This window comes from Macaca nemestrina, chromosome 4 (assembly GCF_043159975.1).
Source record: "Macaca nemestrina isolate mMacNem1 chromosome 4, mMacNem.hap1, whole genome shotgun sequence".
In the NCBI taxonomy this organism is placed as follows: domain Eukaryota; kingdom Metazoa; phylum Chordata; class Mammalia; order Primates; family Cercopithecidae; genus Macaca; species Macaca nemestrina.
This window is the reverse complement of record NC_092128.1, coordinates 66,154,449-66,171,033: the sequence shown is the minus strand read 5'-3', so window position 1 is coordinate 66,171,033 and position 16,585 is coordinate 66,154,449. Positions and strand designations below refer to the sequence as shown.

The 16,585-nt window shown below is 38.1% G+C and overlaps 1 protein-coding gene and 1 long non-coding RNA gene across 4 annotated transcripts in view; one reads left to right on the top strand and one right to left on the bottom strand.

Moving 5' to 3' along the window:
• LOC105475430 (glutamate metabotropic receptor 3) overlaps positions 1–4,879 on the bottom strand; it is a 223,519-nt gene extending 218,640 nt beyond the window's left edge. For 2 of the 3 annotated variants that reach the window (XM_011730639.2, XM_071094761.1), the window contains exon 1: positions 4,320–4,879. Coding sequence is in view for 1 of the 3 variants with exons in the window: in XM_071094761.1 (XP_070950862.1) it covers positions 4,320–4,403 (84 nt within the window). In the remaining 2 variants the exon portion in view is untranslated. The remainder of the gene's footprint in view (positions 1–4,319) is intronic. The other variant, XM_011730638.2, reaches the window with a different exon arrangement.
• Positions 1–16,585, top strand: part of LOC105475431 (uncharacterized) — a 270,783-nt gene that overhangs the window by 133,784 nt on the left and 120,414 nt on the right. The gene's annotated exons all lie outside the window — the stretch shown is intronic.

Here is a 16,585-nt window from a genome sequence, read left to right as displayed (position 1 = left end):
TGTGATGAATAGCACTATAAAAATACTTTGGGACCTCAGGAGGGAGAGTACTTGTTTAAAAATTATTTATTTCCTGCAGTCTAATTTTATTTGTTTAAAAATATATTAAGTTTTAGAAAGTTGTCTCCTCATTGATTCTTTAACCTTATCCACACGAGTGTTTCTATATACCATTGAAAGCTCAACAAGCAGTAAGTAAGACAGCACTGAATGGTGTTTTTAGATGCTGATTCACCTCCCTCTTAGTTTTATATTTTCTTGACTTGCTAAGTGTAACCTAGGAACTTATTTCCTGATTTATATCATTTACTCCTCTACTGTCTAGCAGAACTTGTATTTCAATGCCTGGAACTTGGAGAAACAATTGAGTGGGATGGTGAGTCTACCAAGATATTTGCTTGAGAATCTTAAAGAAGCCTACACACGGATGTCTTGGAACAAGATTTTAAGTGAACAAAGTGAAAACCTGTTTTTTATGTGTTTTTTTTGGGCTTTACTATTTTTAAAGTAACCTTCACATATGGTACCTCCATATATATAGAAATACATTCCACATTGATATATGCATGATGTAAGCTTACTTTTCATAATGCAGCACGGTGAATAATTTGGCCTTAATTCTACTGGGTTTTTCAGATTGTTTCAGTATAAAGGGGCTATTGCCAATTCTAACAGAATTACTATGTTGTGTTAACATACACATCTAAACTATGTACATTATTACATTCCTAGCACATTCTATTAATTATGGAAATCACTTTCATTTCAATAGTGGAATTTACATGACAATAGCCTCTGGGGTTCAGTGGAGCATCGGACCAGCATGTCACAAAATTCTCTTGTAGTGTGGGCGTTGACAGGGTTCTGTTGCAAACAAATTTGCAACGGAAATGTCTTATAATGTGCATCCACATAGAAGATTACTCAGAAGGTATCACCTTAATATTCACATAGGTCATTAATGTCAGAGAAGGTAATTTCTTAACTCTTGCATTAGTAAATTATTAGGAACATATAGTTATACACACATGTAAGTGTGTAAAAAATGTCTTAAACATTTAGCAAAGATGTCTGGACATAGAATTGCCATCTTTGTGTTCTCTCCTGTAACTGTGTGAAGCTTTTGTATTTTATAAGTCTTAAAGAAATGTCGGAGGAAGAATCTGAATCAGACAAGAGGATGAACTAGTCCAGAAGGCTTATAATAGGAATTAAGTAACAAGATAAAATAGAATCAGGGGAAAATTAAGCTGAATATCACAACAAAGTTCTTAATAGGGAGAACCATTAGACTGTGAAATAGTCTTTCAAAGACTCTGGAAGAAGTCATTACGTGATCCATTTAAAGTCAGACTGGACTGAAGTACTCCAAAATAGAGTAGGCTATGGGGACCAAGCCTACATTAGAAGTAGAAGGAGGGGTATGAGCTAATTGTTTTTGCCGTCTCAGTGATTACTATGATGATACTCATTTTATGTGTTCAGATTTGGTAGATAATCTTCTATCATTTTATGCTCCTTCTCGGGAGCAATTTCAACAAATTCATCTAATACAGTATTGGATCCATTTAGTGGCGTCTCAAAAGATGTGAGAATGCACAATAAACTCAGTTTAAAATAGCAAAGTGAGACAACTGTGAGTAAACACGTACTTCTTGTTTTTGAGAATTACTCCTGGAGAAAACAAGTCTCACGCTGGAACTTTGGCCACATTCCAATGTGCGTAACTGAATCCTGCCCTCCTTGTTTTACAATAGTGATTAGGTATTAATTTTTATTTCTTTTGTTTAGTGGAATATTGAGATGTTTAGTGCTGGAAAACAAATGGAAAATTCACCCCCAAGCCAATGTGCTACATTTTAGCAGGAGGTAGCTAGTATCCTGGAAAAACATCATGTTTCATTTTGTGACTGATCGCTATTAGAAGAATGGACAAGAAAGACAACGGTTTTATTTGGAAAAAAAGATAGTATTACATGAAATAAAAATGAGGAAAATGTACCCAGGGAAGTTGTAAAAATGTTATTGCTGAGAGTCTTTCAAAATAAGACCATCTTCAATTGTGTGATTCCAGCTAATAACCTGTCATAGAGAAGTGAAGCAGTGACCTTTGACAATTATCCCCATTATTTTATTAAATACAAATATTAATTTCAACTTAAACATAGATCAATTAATTTTATGTTATAGTTGCATTTATTCAACTAGCAATTTGAATTGCAGTGACATAAAATCCGAGATGAGCTCATCATTTTGATATGTGTAATTGTGGAGTAAATCATCTGATTTATACTCCTTTTCACATGTATACCACAACTTTTTAAAAAGTCCATTGTACAAAAATGAGTGGGTCACAGAGTATATTTTAGTTATTTATAATATTTTTTGTTTGTGTGGCTTTCCATACATTTTGTTACTGATCATTCCTGAAGTTTGAAAAATACCATTCAATTTAAGTAAATAGAAAGGTATCTGTTTCCTTCAAGCCCCAAAGTGTGGCCTATTCATTGTGCTGGCATGATTTTCTATGATTTAGGTTTCATATTTCATTGGTAAGGGCCTAACTCATAAAACTACAGTTTTATACCTAAATATATAATATCTAGGAGCAGGAGGGGTTTCAATGCTAAAAGATATTGTTGCCATATTCTTTTTCATCTAATAAAGGTAGATATTCTGGAATTTCATTGTTTTATTTGTTAAAGTATAGGTTTCAAGACTTCCTTTCCTCATTTTCCATCCTGAGCTCCTGTGTTACTCTGAACATAAGATAGCCTTTGGGCATGTTTATTCTAAATATCTATGTACTACTGCTGGGTGATCAAAACCCAATAGGATGGACAGCTAAAGTCTACAGGTGTGAGAAGTCTTTGTAAATATAAAACACTACCCATTGTGAAAGGAAAAATATTACAATTTCTGGTGTACAATAGCTTCCGAATATATTCAAATTCTCTTGGGCTGTTTTTAGAAACAAGGTACATAGGAATATAGAATCATAGTTATTCATTAGAGTGTCCTAAGCATCTTTGGTAGGAACTGTTATCCATAGTTTAGCATAGTGGCAATGCAGATTATTTTAGTAATGCCTATATTGAATATACTTCTGCAAACAATTAGAATTCAGAGAAGAATCTTAAAATGTGTGATCAGATAAACCAAAGCAGACTCCACCCCCCAACCTCCCCTCCACCCACCACAAAGAAACATACTGTAGCTCTGCTGGACAGTTCTAAGAAATTCAAGCAAAGAAACTCTAAGGAACTATTGTTGGTACTTAACTCACACCTACCTCAACTCACATTAACTTCAACTTTGAATATTCCAATACGTACCTACATATAGACCCAAAACATATCTATTACTGTTCAAATAATAGTAGAAATATTTTATAAGCAAATTAGTTGAGTCCTTAACCAAAGATCTTTAGAGGTGCACAGTTTTATTTGTTTTTAAAAATTTACAATATATAAAATACTTAAAGTGGGAGAATGCTTCCTTAATATATTTACCTGAAAGTGTTATACCTTTGAGAATTGTCCACCTTTGGTAACCCAAGGAATAACTACAAAGAAATTTAAATGAAATCCTTAAGAAACAAGCTTATTGGATATATCACCTAGTCTATTTTTGGATCGCAAATCGCCCGCCCTCTCTGTTATCTCACTGTCAGATAAGAAAATGGAACAGGATTGATGAAAAGATATGCTCCCTGTCTGGCTTTTTGATTTTTCACTCAAGTCAAAAGGAGCAAAGGGCAGCTAGTTAAGGCTCCTTTCCAACCGTGCTCCCGGGAGGGCAAACCTCTGGCCATCTCCGGCTTCGGAGCTTATCCGGGCTGCACGGACCAGGTCCTGCTGACCGTTGCCCACCTCTGCCGGCAACCTCCACACCCACATGAAACCGCCCGTATGTCAGCCAGTTATCGCACGGATTCCTGTGCACAAAGCCTTAGGGAGCCCCCAAACAGAAACAAATTCTGAGCCAGAGCTGAGATAGAGGTGGTTGGCTGATGAGACTGGTCTCTCTGGGGGTCTGCCAGTGCTAGTTCGTCCCTTCGCCTCTCGCACCCTGACCACAGATCTGTGCCCTGAAATCTCCCTCCTCCCAGACACAGACGTGGGCGCACACACAGACTCTCACTCATGCACACCCACATCGCCTCTGCCCTACACCCTTCCCACTCCAGGCAGGACTGTAGGGACTGGTCCATGCTCTGCCTCAACTTTCCCGGCTGCGCCTGCCCCACGCGGCACCCAAGCTTCCGTGCCATGGCTGGGCGCCCTCCAGAGGGGCACGTCCTCCTCTGGGCCCCTTACCTCGCACCGACAACTCCTGGCAGGAACTGGAGCTGACCGTGGTGGCAGCGGCGGCGGTGAGCCTGCACCCGGGCTCTGGCTCATGGTTGGTCCTCCTCATCCGACACAAAAGAGGTAGCTTGCTGGCTTTGTCCTTTCCAAATCCAAGGGAGAACTTATTTTGCCCTCGAAATGGCCAACTTGTGCGCGCAGCTTCCTGTCACAGTGCCCCCTGCCCCCGCCCCCTCCCGGCTGCACGCTGGACCACTGCCCGGTGGCAGAGCATCCAGGCATTCGAGTCAGTGGGGAGTGGGAAAACGGAGGGGTGGAGTAGTAGAGATGGAGGAGGTTGGGGAAAGGGGGGACCCAGTGGTCTTCCGCGGAGGGGAGGGGAGCACTTCCCAGCCGAGTCCCCTCCTCCTTCTCTTATCAGGCAAACCCACTTCCTAGGCGCGGAAGCAACTTTCCTTCACCTTGACCAGGCTGAAGCCGTCGCATCTATTTGGGACTCTCGGCAGAAGCACGGACCTCCTGGCATCCTCTCCTTTTCATTCTTTCCTCCCTCTCTCATTCTTCTTTTCCCTCTCCCCCACCCCCACTCTCCCCCATCCACCCTCCTTTTATAAGGGTGTATCTGCAGAGTCTTCAATGAGCCAGGGTACCTAGACGAGAGGATTTTTATATGAAAAGCCAGGGTAGCTTTGCCGACTGCTTTGCCTCACTCTGAAATCCTTAGGCAGTGCATGCAAAGGTCGGTGAATTTCCGAGTGGGGTAAAGGAGCATGGGGAGGTAGGGAGGGTGGCGGCTCCAACTTTAAAGCTCTGCTAGAGCGCTTGGCTTTCAGATGAGCAGGGACTAACAGTCAGTCCTTAGAAGAACTCTCCTGTGGTCCCTGGGCAGGGGGCTGACCGCATGCCAGAGGGGACTAGGAGAGCGGGAACAGAGAGGGAGTGTGAGAGCCAGGGAGGTCGGTGCGCAGCTCAGCCCTACTCGCGACTCAGCTGCACACTGCGAGCCCCTGGAGAGGGTTTGTGCAGAACAATCTCTGGGTCAGGCGGGAGGGAGACGCTCCTGTTTCCTAGCAACCCTTATCAATCTTCTTCCTCTGAAGGAATTCGATTGGACAGCCCCTGGAGAGAAGCCACGCCCATCCAGGAATGCTGGGCTGCTGCTTTTTCGCATTCTCCCAAATTTCTTGGGTGGAATAAGATTATAGGGGACTGCTGAATTATCTTCTTATCCTTTTGTGCTACCACTTCGCCTTCTTAAAGCTACCCCCAGCACCCCCTCATTAGTCCTTCTCTAGTCCTACTATGGTTGTCAGATACAGTCAATGTTTCCTACAGAACCTCTTCTTTCTTCTTAAAATTAAATAAATAAATAGGAACCTTAAATCGATGACGTAGGCACAAAAGAGAAAAAGGCACGTGGAAATAGCTTTAATAGGCTGCAAGCTACAGATAAAATCCTAAAGGTAAAATTCCAGGCATCTCTCTATGTCTAGAAACACACACCGTTTAATTTCCAAATTGAAACTTCATTAATTTTTGTACTCTAATATACTAACTTTGTATTAACCAAGGACTGAATTATATGAAGCCAGACACAATTAAATGTAATGCTTTAAATGCTACATTTAGTCTTTAATATTTAATGTTGAGTTGTTTAACAATTGCTGTTTTTGTAACCTAGCCAGAACTTTTAAACTACAGAAATAGTTTTACCTACTGATTCTCTTAGAGGGATAGCAATATTTAAAAGACACATGTGCATATATATATATATATATATATATATATATATATCTCATTGTGAACTGCACAAAATCCAGAAATTTGAATATATTAAAAATTAAAGTGTTATTATATAGCAAAATGCTAAAAATTTAGAAGTCCCCCTTTCAACATTATTCTTTCTGGAATGCAATAGCATTGACCACATACAAGCATAATTCCTGTTCTTTGGGTTTCATTAGTATTTTCTAGCATGTATTGTTCACCAGAAGATCTTTATAGGAATTTAATTTTAATTTTAAGAATTTATTTAATTTTAACAATGTCTGCCCAATAGACAACTGTATATCAAGTGGCAATTACGTGAACATGAGGAAGATAAAGATTTATACACTGCAGGGCTTCAGATCCCCATGAAGCTGCATGGGTAGATTTTGGTCTCTTTCAGAACATTCCAGAAGACATCATTTTGCACTTCCATGACCTTATCAGAATTAGCTGGGATTGAGAGAAGCAGAAGAGAGCTGTTGTTTTTGTCTCACACACACAAAAGTAGCTAATGTTTGCACAAAGGAAAGTGCTGATAAACTGCATCTCCATAGTCTATATCTAGCTGTTAACTAAGGCTTGTGGTGAGTAGAGGCTGAAATGCTGAGGCAAATTATCAACCTGTTATCAGATATGGCCTGATGAGACACTTCTTTCCTCTCCCACACTATGCCATACACACAAAGAAATGAAGGAAAGGACTGCTCAGTCTGGTAGAAACAGATTACCTCAATGTGAATCCTGAATTTTCATCACTTCCTAGCTGTGTGAACATGGGCAAGTTTCTTAACCTCCTTACATCTCAGTTTCATCATCTTTAAAATGGGAATAACAATTGGTCATACCTCAGAATTATTTTGAGGAGTAGTAAATCCATGTAAGCAGCATATAAATATTAGTTACTATTATAAATCCCCGGTTTATGTAATAGTTAACTGATGGTATTTTAATTGTTGAGCATATTTAATTGAAAGCAATTAGTCTTCACTGTTTAAATTCGTCATTGATTGGGAATATAGATTAGCTTTTAATGTTTATTTGTTGGGGTGTGTGTGTGTTTGAGTTACTTTTAAAAGCCTCAAGAGATAGGTCTAAATAAAAACCTCTGACTAAATAACATGTCAATTAAGAGATTACATTCTCTCTCTCTTCACACCCTCCCCAAGTATTCTAGCTGGGCTCCATTTCTAAACAATCCTAGTTTCTTCTCTTAATTACATCTGATGTAGCAAGTTTGTCAAATATTTTTCAAGTGAGACACATGTATTTGGTCATCTAGATCACCCTTGTAGTTCATATTTTTATTAGTTTGTCTAAACTTCACTAATTCATCTATATTTGTTTGAATGACTAAATCATATTTTTTCTTAGGACCCTTCACCATTAACACTTGGACTTCTTTATAGTGATTTTTAAAATATGGCCTGTAGGCTGGGTGCGGTGGCTCATGCCTGTAATCCCAACAATTTGGGAAGCTGAGGTGGGTGGATCACCTGAGGCCAGGAAGTTGGGACCAGCCTGGCAAACATGGTGAAACCCCCTCTCTATTAAAAATACAAAAATTTAGCCGAGCATGTGGTGGGTGCCTGTAATCCCAGCTATTAGGGAGGCCAAGGCAGGAGAATCACTTGAACCCTGGAGGCAGAGGTTGCAGTGAGCCGAGATCACACTACTGCACTCCAGCCTGGGCAACAAGAGTGAAACTCCACCTCAAACAAAAACAAACAACAATTAAATATGGCCTGTAAAGTGTCCCATCTTTCATCCAGAATAAACGTTGAGAATGAAAGTACTGTCATCATTAATTACAAATAAAATGGCTTCCATGTCCCCATTCTGATCCATAGTTTACTCTCACTAGCATTCTCTTTGAAGAAAACCTCCATTTTGCTTCAGAGATCAATTTCATTGTTGGTTTCTACTACCAGTCAGGAATGAACTGTTATTTTGCTCACATAGGGTGATCAGGCATCCAGTTTATGCAGAACAGTTCTGGTTTGCATCTGTTGTCTAAGTGTATTCACAGTCTTCATTTTATTTCTCAAAGTGTCAGGTTCGGTCATTAAATTATATGGCTGCCTAAACCTTCTAGTCATCTGGCCATACCTCTTGCTTCGGCCTTTACTTGCTTCATCTGCCCTGTGACTGTAAATTCCTCTGTATAATTTTTTAAAGAATAGGATTGACTGATCTATTCTGGGGACTTACAATACATATGTCCTTGTAAATATATAATATTAAAATTCTCTTTAATTTGCTAATAAGCATCCCTCATTCACTTTTCAACTTCTTTCAAAAATATGTTTCTCCTTAGAGCATCTGTAAATTCTGATTTTAATTACTGTTGCACTATATCAAAATAAATGTATTCTAATCTTGATTTTGACTGAAGCTTCCATGCAAAGAGGAGCCAATTACTCCATATTCCAAAGTGAGAGTTGTCACACCCCCTGTGCTGGATTCGAGTGGAGTATCCCTAATCCACGTGGAATATAAGAGAGTTAAAATCTAAGAAGCTGAGAAAGGTAGGGAATAAAAGCATAGAGAGTTTTTCGTGTTCTTTTAAATATGCAAGCCCAGGGTTAGGGTTTGTGTACTTTCTCCTTTTTCAACTCTAATGAAGCGTGCTGCTGCTATAGGAAAACCATTGCTATGTTCTGTTGGAGTTAGGGTGATATAGTGAACTGCTTCACAGCAGAGCAATGTAAAACACTGTCTGAATCTGTCTTTCAGAGGATTAAAATAAAATAGGGCACGTAATTGCACTTCCCTGTATGTCAGGCAAAAAGGATGGGTTTCCTGTATACTCTATGTGGGTAGAATGAGCACAGAGCAGGAGATGTGTTTTCTTAGCCCCTACACAGAAGTACTTTGGTGGAGAATCTGTGATTCCAGTAGACAGTCTGTGAAGGGCACAGAGCTTGTAGGTTGTGGTCTGCACAAAGGCTCCTGGCTGAGAGGTGAGAAGGAGCTGCTTGCCCAGGCTCGGGCGTAGGGCTGTATCAACATGGTGGGAGGGCACCTGTCTATACTTCATCAATCTGGAGGTGCCACCTTTTTATAATCCACATAAAGGATGGTAGGAGAAGGCTGAAGGGGAAGTGCAGACAACCAGAGGCTTTGGGTAGGGTAGTCAGTGGCCAGTCATGAATGCCTTGCCAGAATCAGGTCAGAGTCTGCAGTGAGAGATCCCCAGAACCTGAGGGTCTTCAAAGAACTGAGTAAATTGGGATCAGGAAAGTCAACTTTGAACACCTGCAAAGCCCAGGAAAATGGAATGCTAGATCAGTGCTAGACAAATACGATTTTTCATCTCTCCTTATACCTTCTATGTCTGACCTCTTCAATTCAGAGAGATCAAAAGCTCCAGCTGCTGATTAAGGTGGAGGGAGGATGAGGATGAGGAAGCTGGCTGGGCAGAAAGAAGAGCCTGCCAGCCAGGTCCTTCTGCAGGCTGCCGTCCGGCTGCCTTCCAAGGCTGGGTGAGGGGAGAAGCGTTAGCTCAGGTAGATGTTGGAGTTTTAATTATTACTCTGCCTTAGACCCGATTTTACTTGAGTCTGTAGCATTTTCTTTTCTCCTGCTGAAATGAAAGAAGGAGTGTTTTATCTGGGAACAATCTGAAAGTCAAGTCACTGATTTTGAGTTATATCCAAGGGTATAGAGATGGACAATCCCTATAGGCTGGATATGCAGGGGCAATGGGGGGAAATAGTAAAATTATTTTGTGGTGCTTTATGAGCCTCAGTTGTTAGGTATATAAATGCTCTGATCAGTGCTTTGGATCTTTTCTATTTTTCCCCCTGATTCTCACAAGGAAAAAATAAAAGGAGTAGTCCTTGTCTATTTACTGTTTGTTTTGTTTTCTGTTCGGCATATTGTACAGTTAACTGAATTAAGGTTAGTTCTAAACTTGAATGTTCAAATATTAAAGTACCTATAGCCCATAAATGGTTGCTTTGGGACATTTTAATTTTTGATTATAAACACATATGAATAAAAATAGATGTAAATAAATATTAATACAATTTAGGGATTACTTGATAATAAGAATCAACAGTAATAGAAGTACTTGTGTATTTGTCTTCTATAAATAATACGGGTGCTTCATAAGGGCAGGCACTATGGCTGTTATATTTTTCCTAATAATCCCTCTGCTTATGGAAATGATGAGGATGGCGGTGAGGAGGGAAAGCTTGCTCAGTAGACATTTATTGAGTGAATGAGTTAAACTTTAAAGATTAAAAGTTCACCTTGACATATTTTATTGAGGAAACTGAATCGTGGACATAGCATGGATTTCTGAATTTCTATATAGGAGAAGTTTAGAAGTGTCAGTCTGGTTCATCAGACTGTAAACTTCAGGAGGATGGGTGTGTTTGTGCTACCTGTCTACCTATCTTGACTGCCTAAAACTGCAGAGCTCAGTAGGTATCTGATGAATGAAAGATTAAATGGCTGAAAGGTCTTTCTAGGGGTTTTGTCTCAAACTGTATATTCATAGTATGCAAACTCTTTTTAGTTTTAGGTTTTTCAAAGAATTTTTTAAAGGACTGGGGGTGGAATAATATGATCTGATAAAGGTTATCAGCATTGTAGGGGAGTCAAATCCTCTAAGCACAGTCTTTTGCTTAGAGGGGTTAATTCATACAGATGTGTGTTAGAATCACTGCTATTACTTTGGGTTTGTGACTCCAGTGTAAATAAATTATGCAGAGTACAAACACTGAAGGAGCTCAGAAGACAGGAAAGCATGTTAACTGGGTTTGCTTTTCCACCCACAAATTTATTCTCAGAGATTTTGGGATAGGTTTTTATTGCATATTTTAGATATAACATGTTTATGGTATTTATTTTGGTCTTATATTGATTATTTTCTTCCTGACAATTCACATCTATTTTTCATACCCAGAAGTGATGGTTTACTAATTGTATCATCTCTAAATCTGCCAGTCATCTCAAAGTAATATCTGATTAGATATGTGTGTATATATTCAAGTAACAGTCATTAGAGATGGTCATGGGTCAAACACTCTGCCAAGTACCTGGGATAACACCAGGGAGATAAGAGGAGAGTTTTACCCTCGAAGGTTTCTCTTCTGATCATACAAAGCAGACATGTCAACAATTTTTTAAAAATATAACATGATGAAATATATAAGAGAGGTCCTTTATGAAGAAGAGTGACCTAGTACAAGTGGCCACTATAAAGAAAAACTCCTGAGCTCAAAAGGCCTTTAATTATGATGAACCAAGGCAAGAGTCTGCTGTTTCATGAATGCTTTACTTCAAGACTCAACTTTGAAATATGTGTATTTGAGAAAGGGAGTGTATGATTAGAAGGGCTTTTTGGCTGAAAGTAACACATAAGCCAACTAGCAATAACTTAAACAAATAGTAGTCTTCCAGCTTTATTTTCACAGACCAAGACTATGAAAGTAGGCAGATTTTGAGGTTGCTTCAGTGGCTCAGTGTTGTCAAGGCCAGCATCTCTGTCTTTTCCTTTATGTCACAGCATTGCTACTACAGGTCCAGCTAGCACATCACTTCAGGAGACAGAAATAAACAGGACCAGCAGTGTAAGCGATATTTGCCCTGTGTGTCAAGAATGCATAATCTTTCTCAAAACCACATAGCATAGTATTGTTTGTGTCTCACTGGCCAGATCAGTTCATATGATTGCTTGTAGTTGCAAATTAGGTTGGAAAAGTGTATAAATAGCTTTTTAACCTCTTAGTTCAAGGCATCAAAGAAGAGAGTGAATGGGATTGGCTGCTGAGCCAGACAGCCAGTAGTGTCTGACTCAGGGAGTAATCTCACTACTTAGCTCTTCTTATACCTTTTCTATACTGGAGACAGTTTTCTAGCCCATATCTTAGATATTGATGTCTGAAGCATGACTGCACACTGAGATACCTCTGCTAGTTTTGTTCTTATGTTTTCATTCAATAATAAATACTTATTGAGGGCCTACTCTGTACCAGGCAATGTGCTATATTCTGGGTATGTAAGATAGATTAGTTCTTGGTGTAATGGAACATACAGCCAGAAAAATGTTTTCAATCAATATGGAACTTTAATTTTAGAAATGTTTCAACCACAGCCCTTATGACTGGGAGATGTCACAAGCACTTAGTTTTGTATTTCAGATAATTTTACTCTAATTCACAATATTCTGCTTTTTGATATTTTTTGGTACTTTGAAAATATTCTTTTCATTAAAAACAAAAGCAAACAAAAAATCTCCCATTCGCCATCTCCTCATTTCTTTCTTTAACATTTCATATATTTAAAGAATATTTAATAAGTTCTCTAGGTTCATAAATGAAGCTATTTTCCAATGTGAAGGGGAATGTACCTAATTGGGAAATCTTTGCCACAGGGAAAATCAAGGTTTTTAATAACGAATACATTTTTTTCTTGTCTAGTGCAAGGATATCTTAGGAAAGATTCTTGGTGGAGAAATCATATAAATGTAAATATGAGACATTAGAATTTGCTATCATTTCTGGACCAGAATTTAATAAAATAAATTCAAGATTTCAGGAAAGTGTTTTTCTCAGAAAAAACATATTTAGTTTAAATGATCTTAGTAATTGAGTAAAATCTTTAATTATGTAATTGTTTCTATTGTCTGGCTTAGTTTAGTAGTGGATATTTAGTCACTGAGGGCATGATACTTCAATTGGATATAGTGTCAAATTGGAAGCGACTTATGATGGTTCCACTATCTCAACAAAATTTGAAAAAAATACATACTGCTCAAATTAGAATATCTCAGGCTGAAAAGAAGGACTGGACTGAAGTTCTGGGGAAATATTTATTAAAATTATGTGTTAGTCACACATCTTCATTTTGATGATTCATTATTTTTCCTAAAATATAATTATTTTGATTCTAAAAGTTGCAGAATAAATATACTCTTATTAGTTACAATGATTAGAGTATAATTAGAAGTTGTCTTTCTTATGGTTTGCAGGGAGGAAAATGCAAATGCCCTTCTTCTCCAATAATAAAGTTGCTCTTACCCATCCTATCTCTATAGAAGGGTATGATTTCATAAATTGACGTTTGAGAAACATGTATGGATCAGAAAATTGCAGAATAAGAACAATGAATAGCTAACGGAAAAGTCAGCTAGTACAGTGCCTCCCAGCCTTTTTTTTTCTGCCCAGAACCCATGGCAGATGATGTAGTCATTCCCAAACGTATATCTGCAGTTATTTTAAATTCCATGGTCATCTGTAATTCTGTTCCTTTTTGCTACTAAAGGAGGATATTGAAATGTAGGTGAATAAGAGCAACTTCCCTCTAGGAACATCCTTGTGTCCCTGCTAGTTTACATAGAAAGTAAAACATTCAGGCAAAGTAAAACATTCAAAAGCCTTGTCACTTCATTAAAAAATAAAAATGCTAATTTCTTCCATGCTTTTTCTTCTTGTAGGAATAGCTGTGATAAATTTGTAGTTCATGGTCTTCCTCAGAGACCCTTCTGTATTTACATTATTAATATTCTTCCTTTGAATAGCACTTTTCAGCTTTCAAAATGCTTTCACTTACAGATTTTACCAAAACTCCTTGAGTTTATACATATATATGTATCTCCATATCCATATCCTATTGGCCAGGCACAGTGGCTCATGTTTGTAGTCCTAGCACTTTGGGTGCAAATGTGGGCAGATTGCTTGAACTCAGGAGTCCAAGACCAGCCTGGCAGCAAAGTGAGACACTATCTCTTCTAACAATACAAAAAAATTAGGCAGCAGATCACGGTATGGTGGTGGTCCCAGCAACTTGTGGGGCTGAGGTGGGAGGATCAATTGAACCTGTGAGGTGAAGGTTGCAGTGAGCCAAGATCACACCACTGCACTCCAGCCTGGTGACAAAGTGAGACCCTGTCTTTAAAAAAAAAAAAAAAAAAAAAAAATCGTATTGTATGTATTTTCTAAATGAGGAATTTAAAGCTAAAAGAAATTAAGTGGCTTAATAAATGACTTTAAGGTCACATAGCAAAGTTAGGCAAGCCAGAACTTCAATCAAGTGAATTGATTTTTAATCCACTATGTGTTCCAATATTCCCCCCTACCTCTCTTGCTCCCTGTTCACTGGATGATACCTTTCAGCTGCATCTATCCCAACTAAAAACCACTCTGTGTTTGTGGGCACTCTATATTTAGATTGTTCTTTATAGCCAGACCTCCCCCTGCTTCAGAATTCTGCTGAGCATATCTTTTCCACAGGGCTTAATTTTTAGTAGCTTTGTAATATATTAAAAATGTAATCACATAATTTACCCATGTAACAAACCTGCACATGTACCCCCGAACCTAAAATAACAAGTTGGAAAGAATAAAATAAAAGATAACATATAAAGTGAAAAGAAAATTGTTTTCAAATAAACTCATCTCTACTAAGGACTTAACTAGATAATGGTTACCTCTCCAAGGTTAGTTTTAACTTTAAGTAGTAATATTATTACTGAGAAATATCTTCTTGTCTTCATGTTCTACTCAACCTCATAGTAAACTAGGAGGAAAGGTATCATGTCCACTTCTTCAATATTCTTTGCCTGGAACTTAGTGCAGTATTTGAAACATTTGTTGAATGAGTGAATTTCAACAATATTGCCAATACCCTGCTTGATTATCACCACAGATGGATCCCGTAGAACATATAAAGTTTGAAATGTAAATTGTGATAATGTAATTATGTATTAGAGATGAGATTAGGTGTATCTGTCAGAACTGACTAAATTCTGCTGTGGTAATAAACAAATCTCTTGTCTTAAAACAACACTCCTGCTACTTGTTGATTGAGGGTTTGCTGGAGCACTGCTTCATGTTGTTCTTTGTCCGGGACCCAGGCTGATGGAGCAGTCACTATCTGAAACGTTGTCAGCTGTGGCAAAGGGAAAGAAAGATATACAGGATCTCACATCAGCACTTAAATGCTCTTTCCAGGAAGAAACACTCATAGATTCTATGTACAACTCAATGGCATAATGAATTCCAGCAACCACCACTCAGGGGATTAGGTGGGTGGAGAGGTCAGAGGTGTAATCCTATGCTGTGTCTGGAAGATATAGGGCCTGAAATAACTGTTGAAAAACACGAATGAATTGATACAATGGTAAAAGTGTGTTCATCTTGTGTGGGAGCTGTTTCTGTGTTATATATTATTCCAGAATGAAAAAATAAGCATTTCTATTATTTGACCATTTTCTATGGGTTAGGCACTGTGTTATTGGCTTACATATATTGGCTCATTAATTCATACAATGACCCTGGGAGGGAAGTATTATGATTATTATTATTACTTTTATAAAGATGAAAATATTGAAGTGAAGTGAGATTTAGTAGCTTGCCCACTTAATAAACGCTGGGAGAGGATTAAGGCTCAGGTCTGTGTGACTCCAAAGATGGTGCCCTTAACAGCTGTGGTCTTTCCTTTATATTATACCGCCAAGTCCTTCAGTCTCCATCATTTGGTTACTAATTTGTTTTTGATTTTTGCTGGGCCCTTGAATGTCCTTTTGTCCGCAATGCTAAGTAAGCATGCTTTTAAAAGTCAATACAAAGTAGAAAATGAGTGATCTTCTTTTGTTATAGAGACTGAAAGTGTAATATCTCTGATCTAAAAGGAAAGGTGCTATGAGACAATTCGGACAAATAAATAGTCAAGACTGATTAATCTTATTAGGCAAGACATGAAATTGTGTTGTTCCAGTAAAATCAAGTTCTAGATCCTATTCCCATTGACTATATAAAATGTTGATTCAATGTCTGAAAATTGCATATTGTAGTTTCAAAATGTTTACTAGCTTTAATTCTCATAAAATTGAAGTTCCCCTTCAGTAACAAGGTTTTCAAATTTTTAAAACAAATATTACTTCATACTTAGAATTTTTTTTCTGTGGAACTTTTATTCTATAAAGACAAGGTTTTATTCCAATTAAAAAGGTTTAGAGATTATTTGAAGTATAATCTTCTCTAGTGTTGCATTCTTTTTTGTTTTCAAATACAACATTAATGTTTGATTGGGTGAAAGAATCTCTTTTTTCCTTGTTTTATATTTCCGAACACTCAAGAATAAGCATAGCACTAACTGGCCTGTTTGCCCTCTCATTCACTGCTCCTCAGGAGAAGAGTCAATTATCATACAACTAACATACATGGGAGAAGGAACAGGGCTTGTGCAACTTAACTGCTTCCCTTTACTTACTTCACATGGGATCTGCCCACACAAAACATGTATCTTATGATTAATGGAAGGTCCTAATTTAAATGACAGGGAAGATTCATCTCCCTTGGTGCACAAAATAAGGCATGTCTTACGAACCTGATGTCATTTATTAGATAAAACACGGTATTCGTTTTTTTTCTCTAATATGTTATAGATGATCTGACTATGGGGGCTGTATTAGGAAGGCTTTCTGGCTACATATCTAGGCTATGACACCAACAGTTTCCTCAGTAATAAAACTGGCATCTCCATCCTTCTGACTC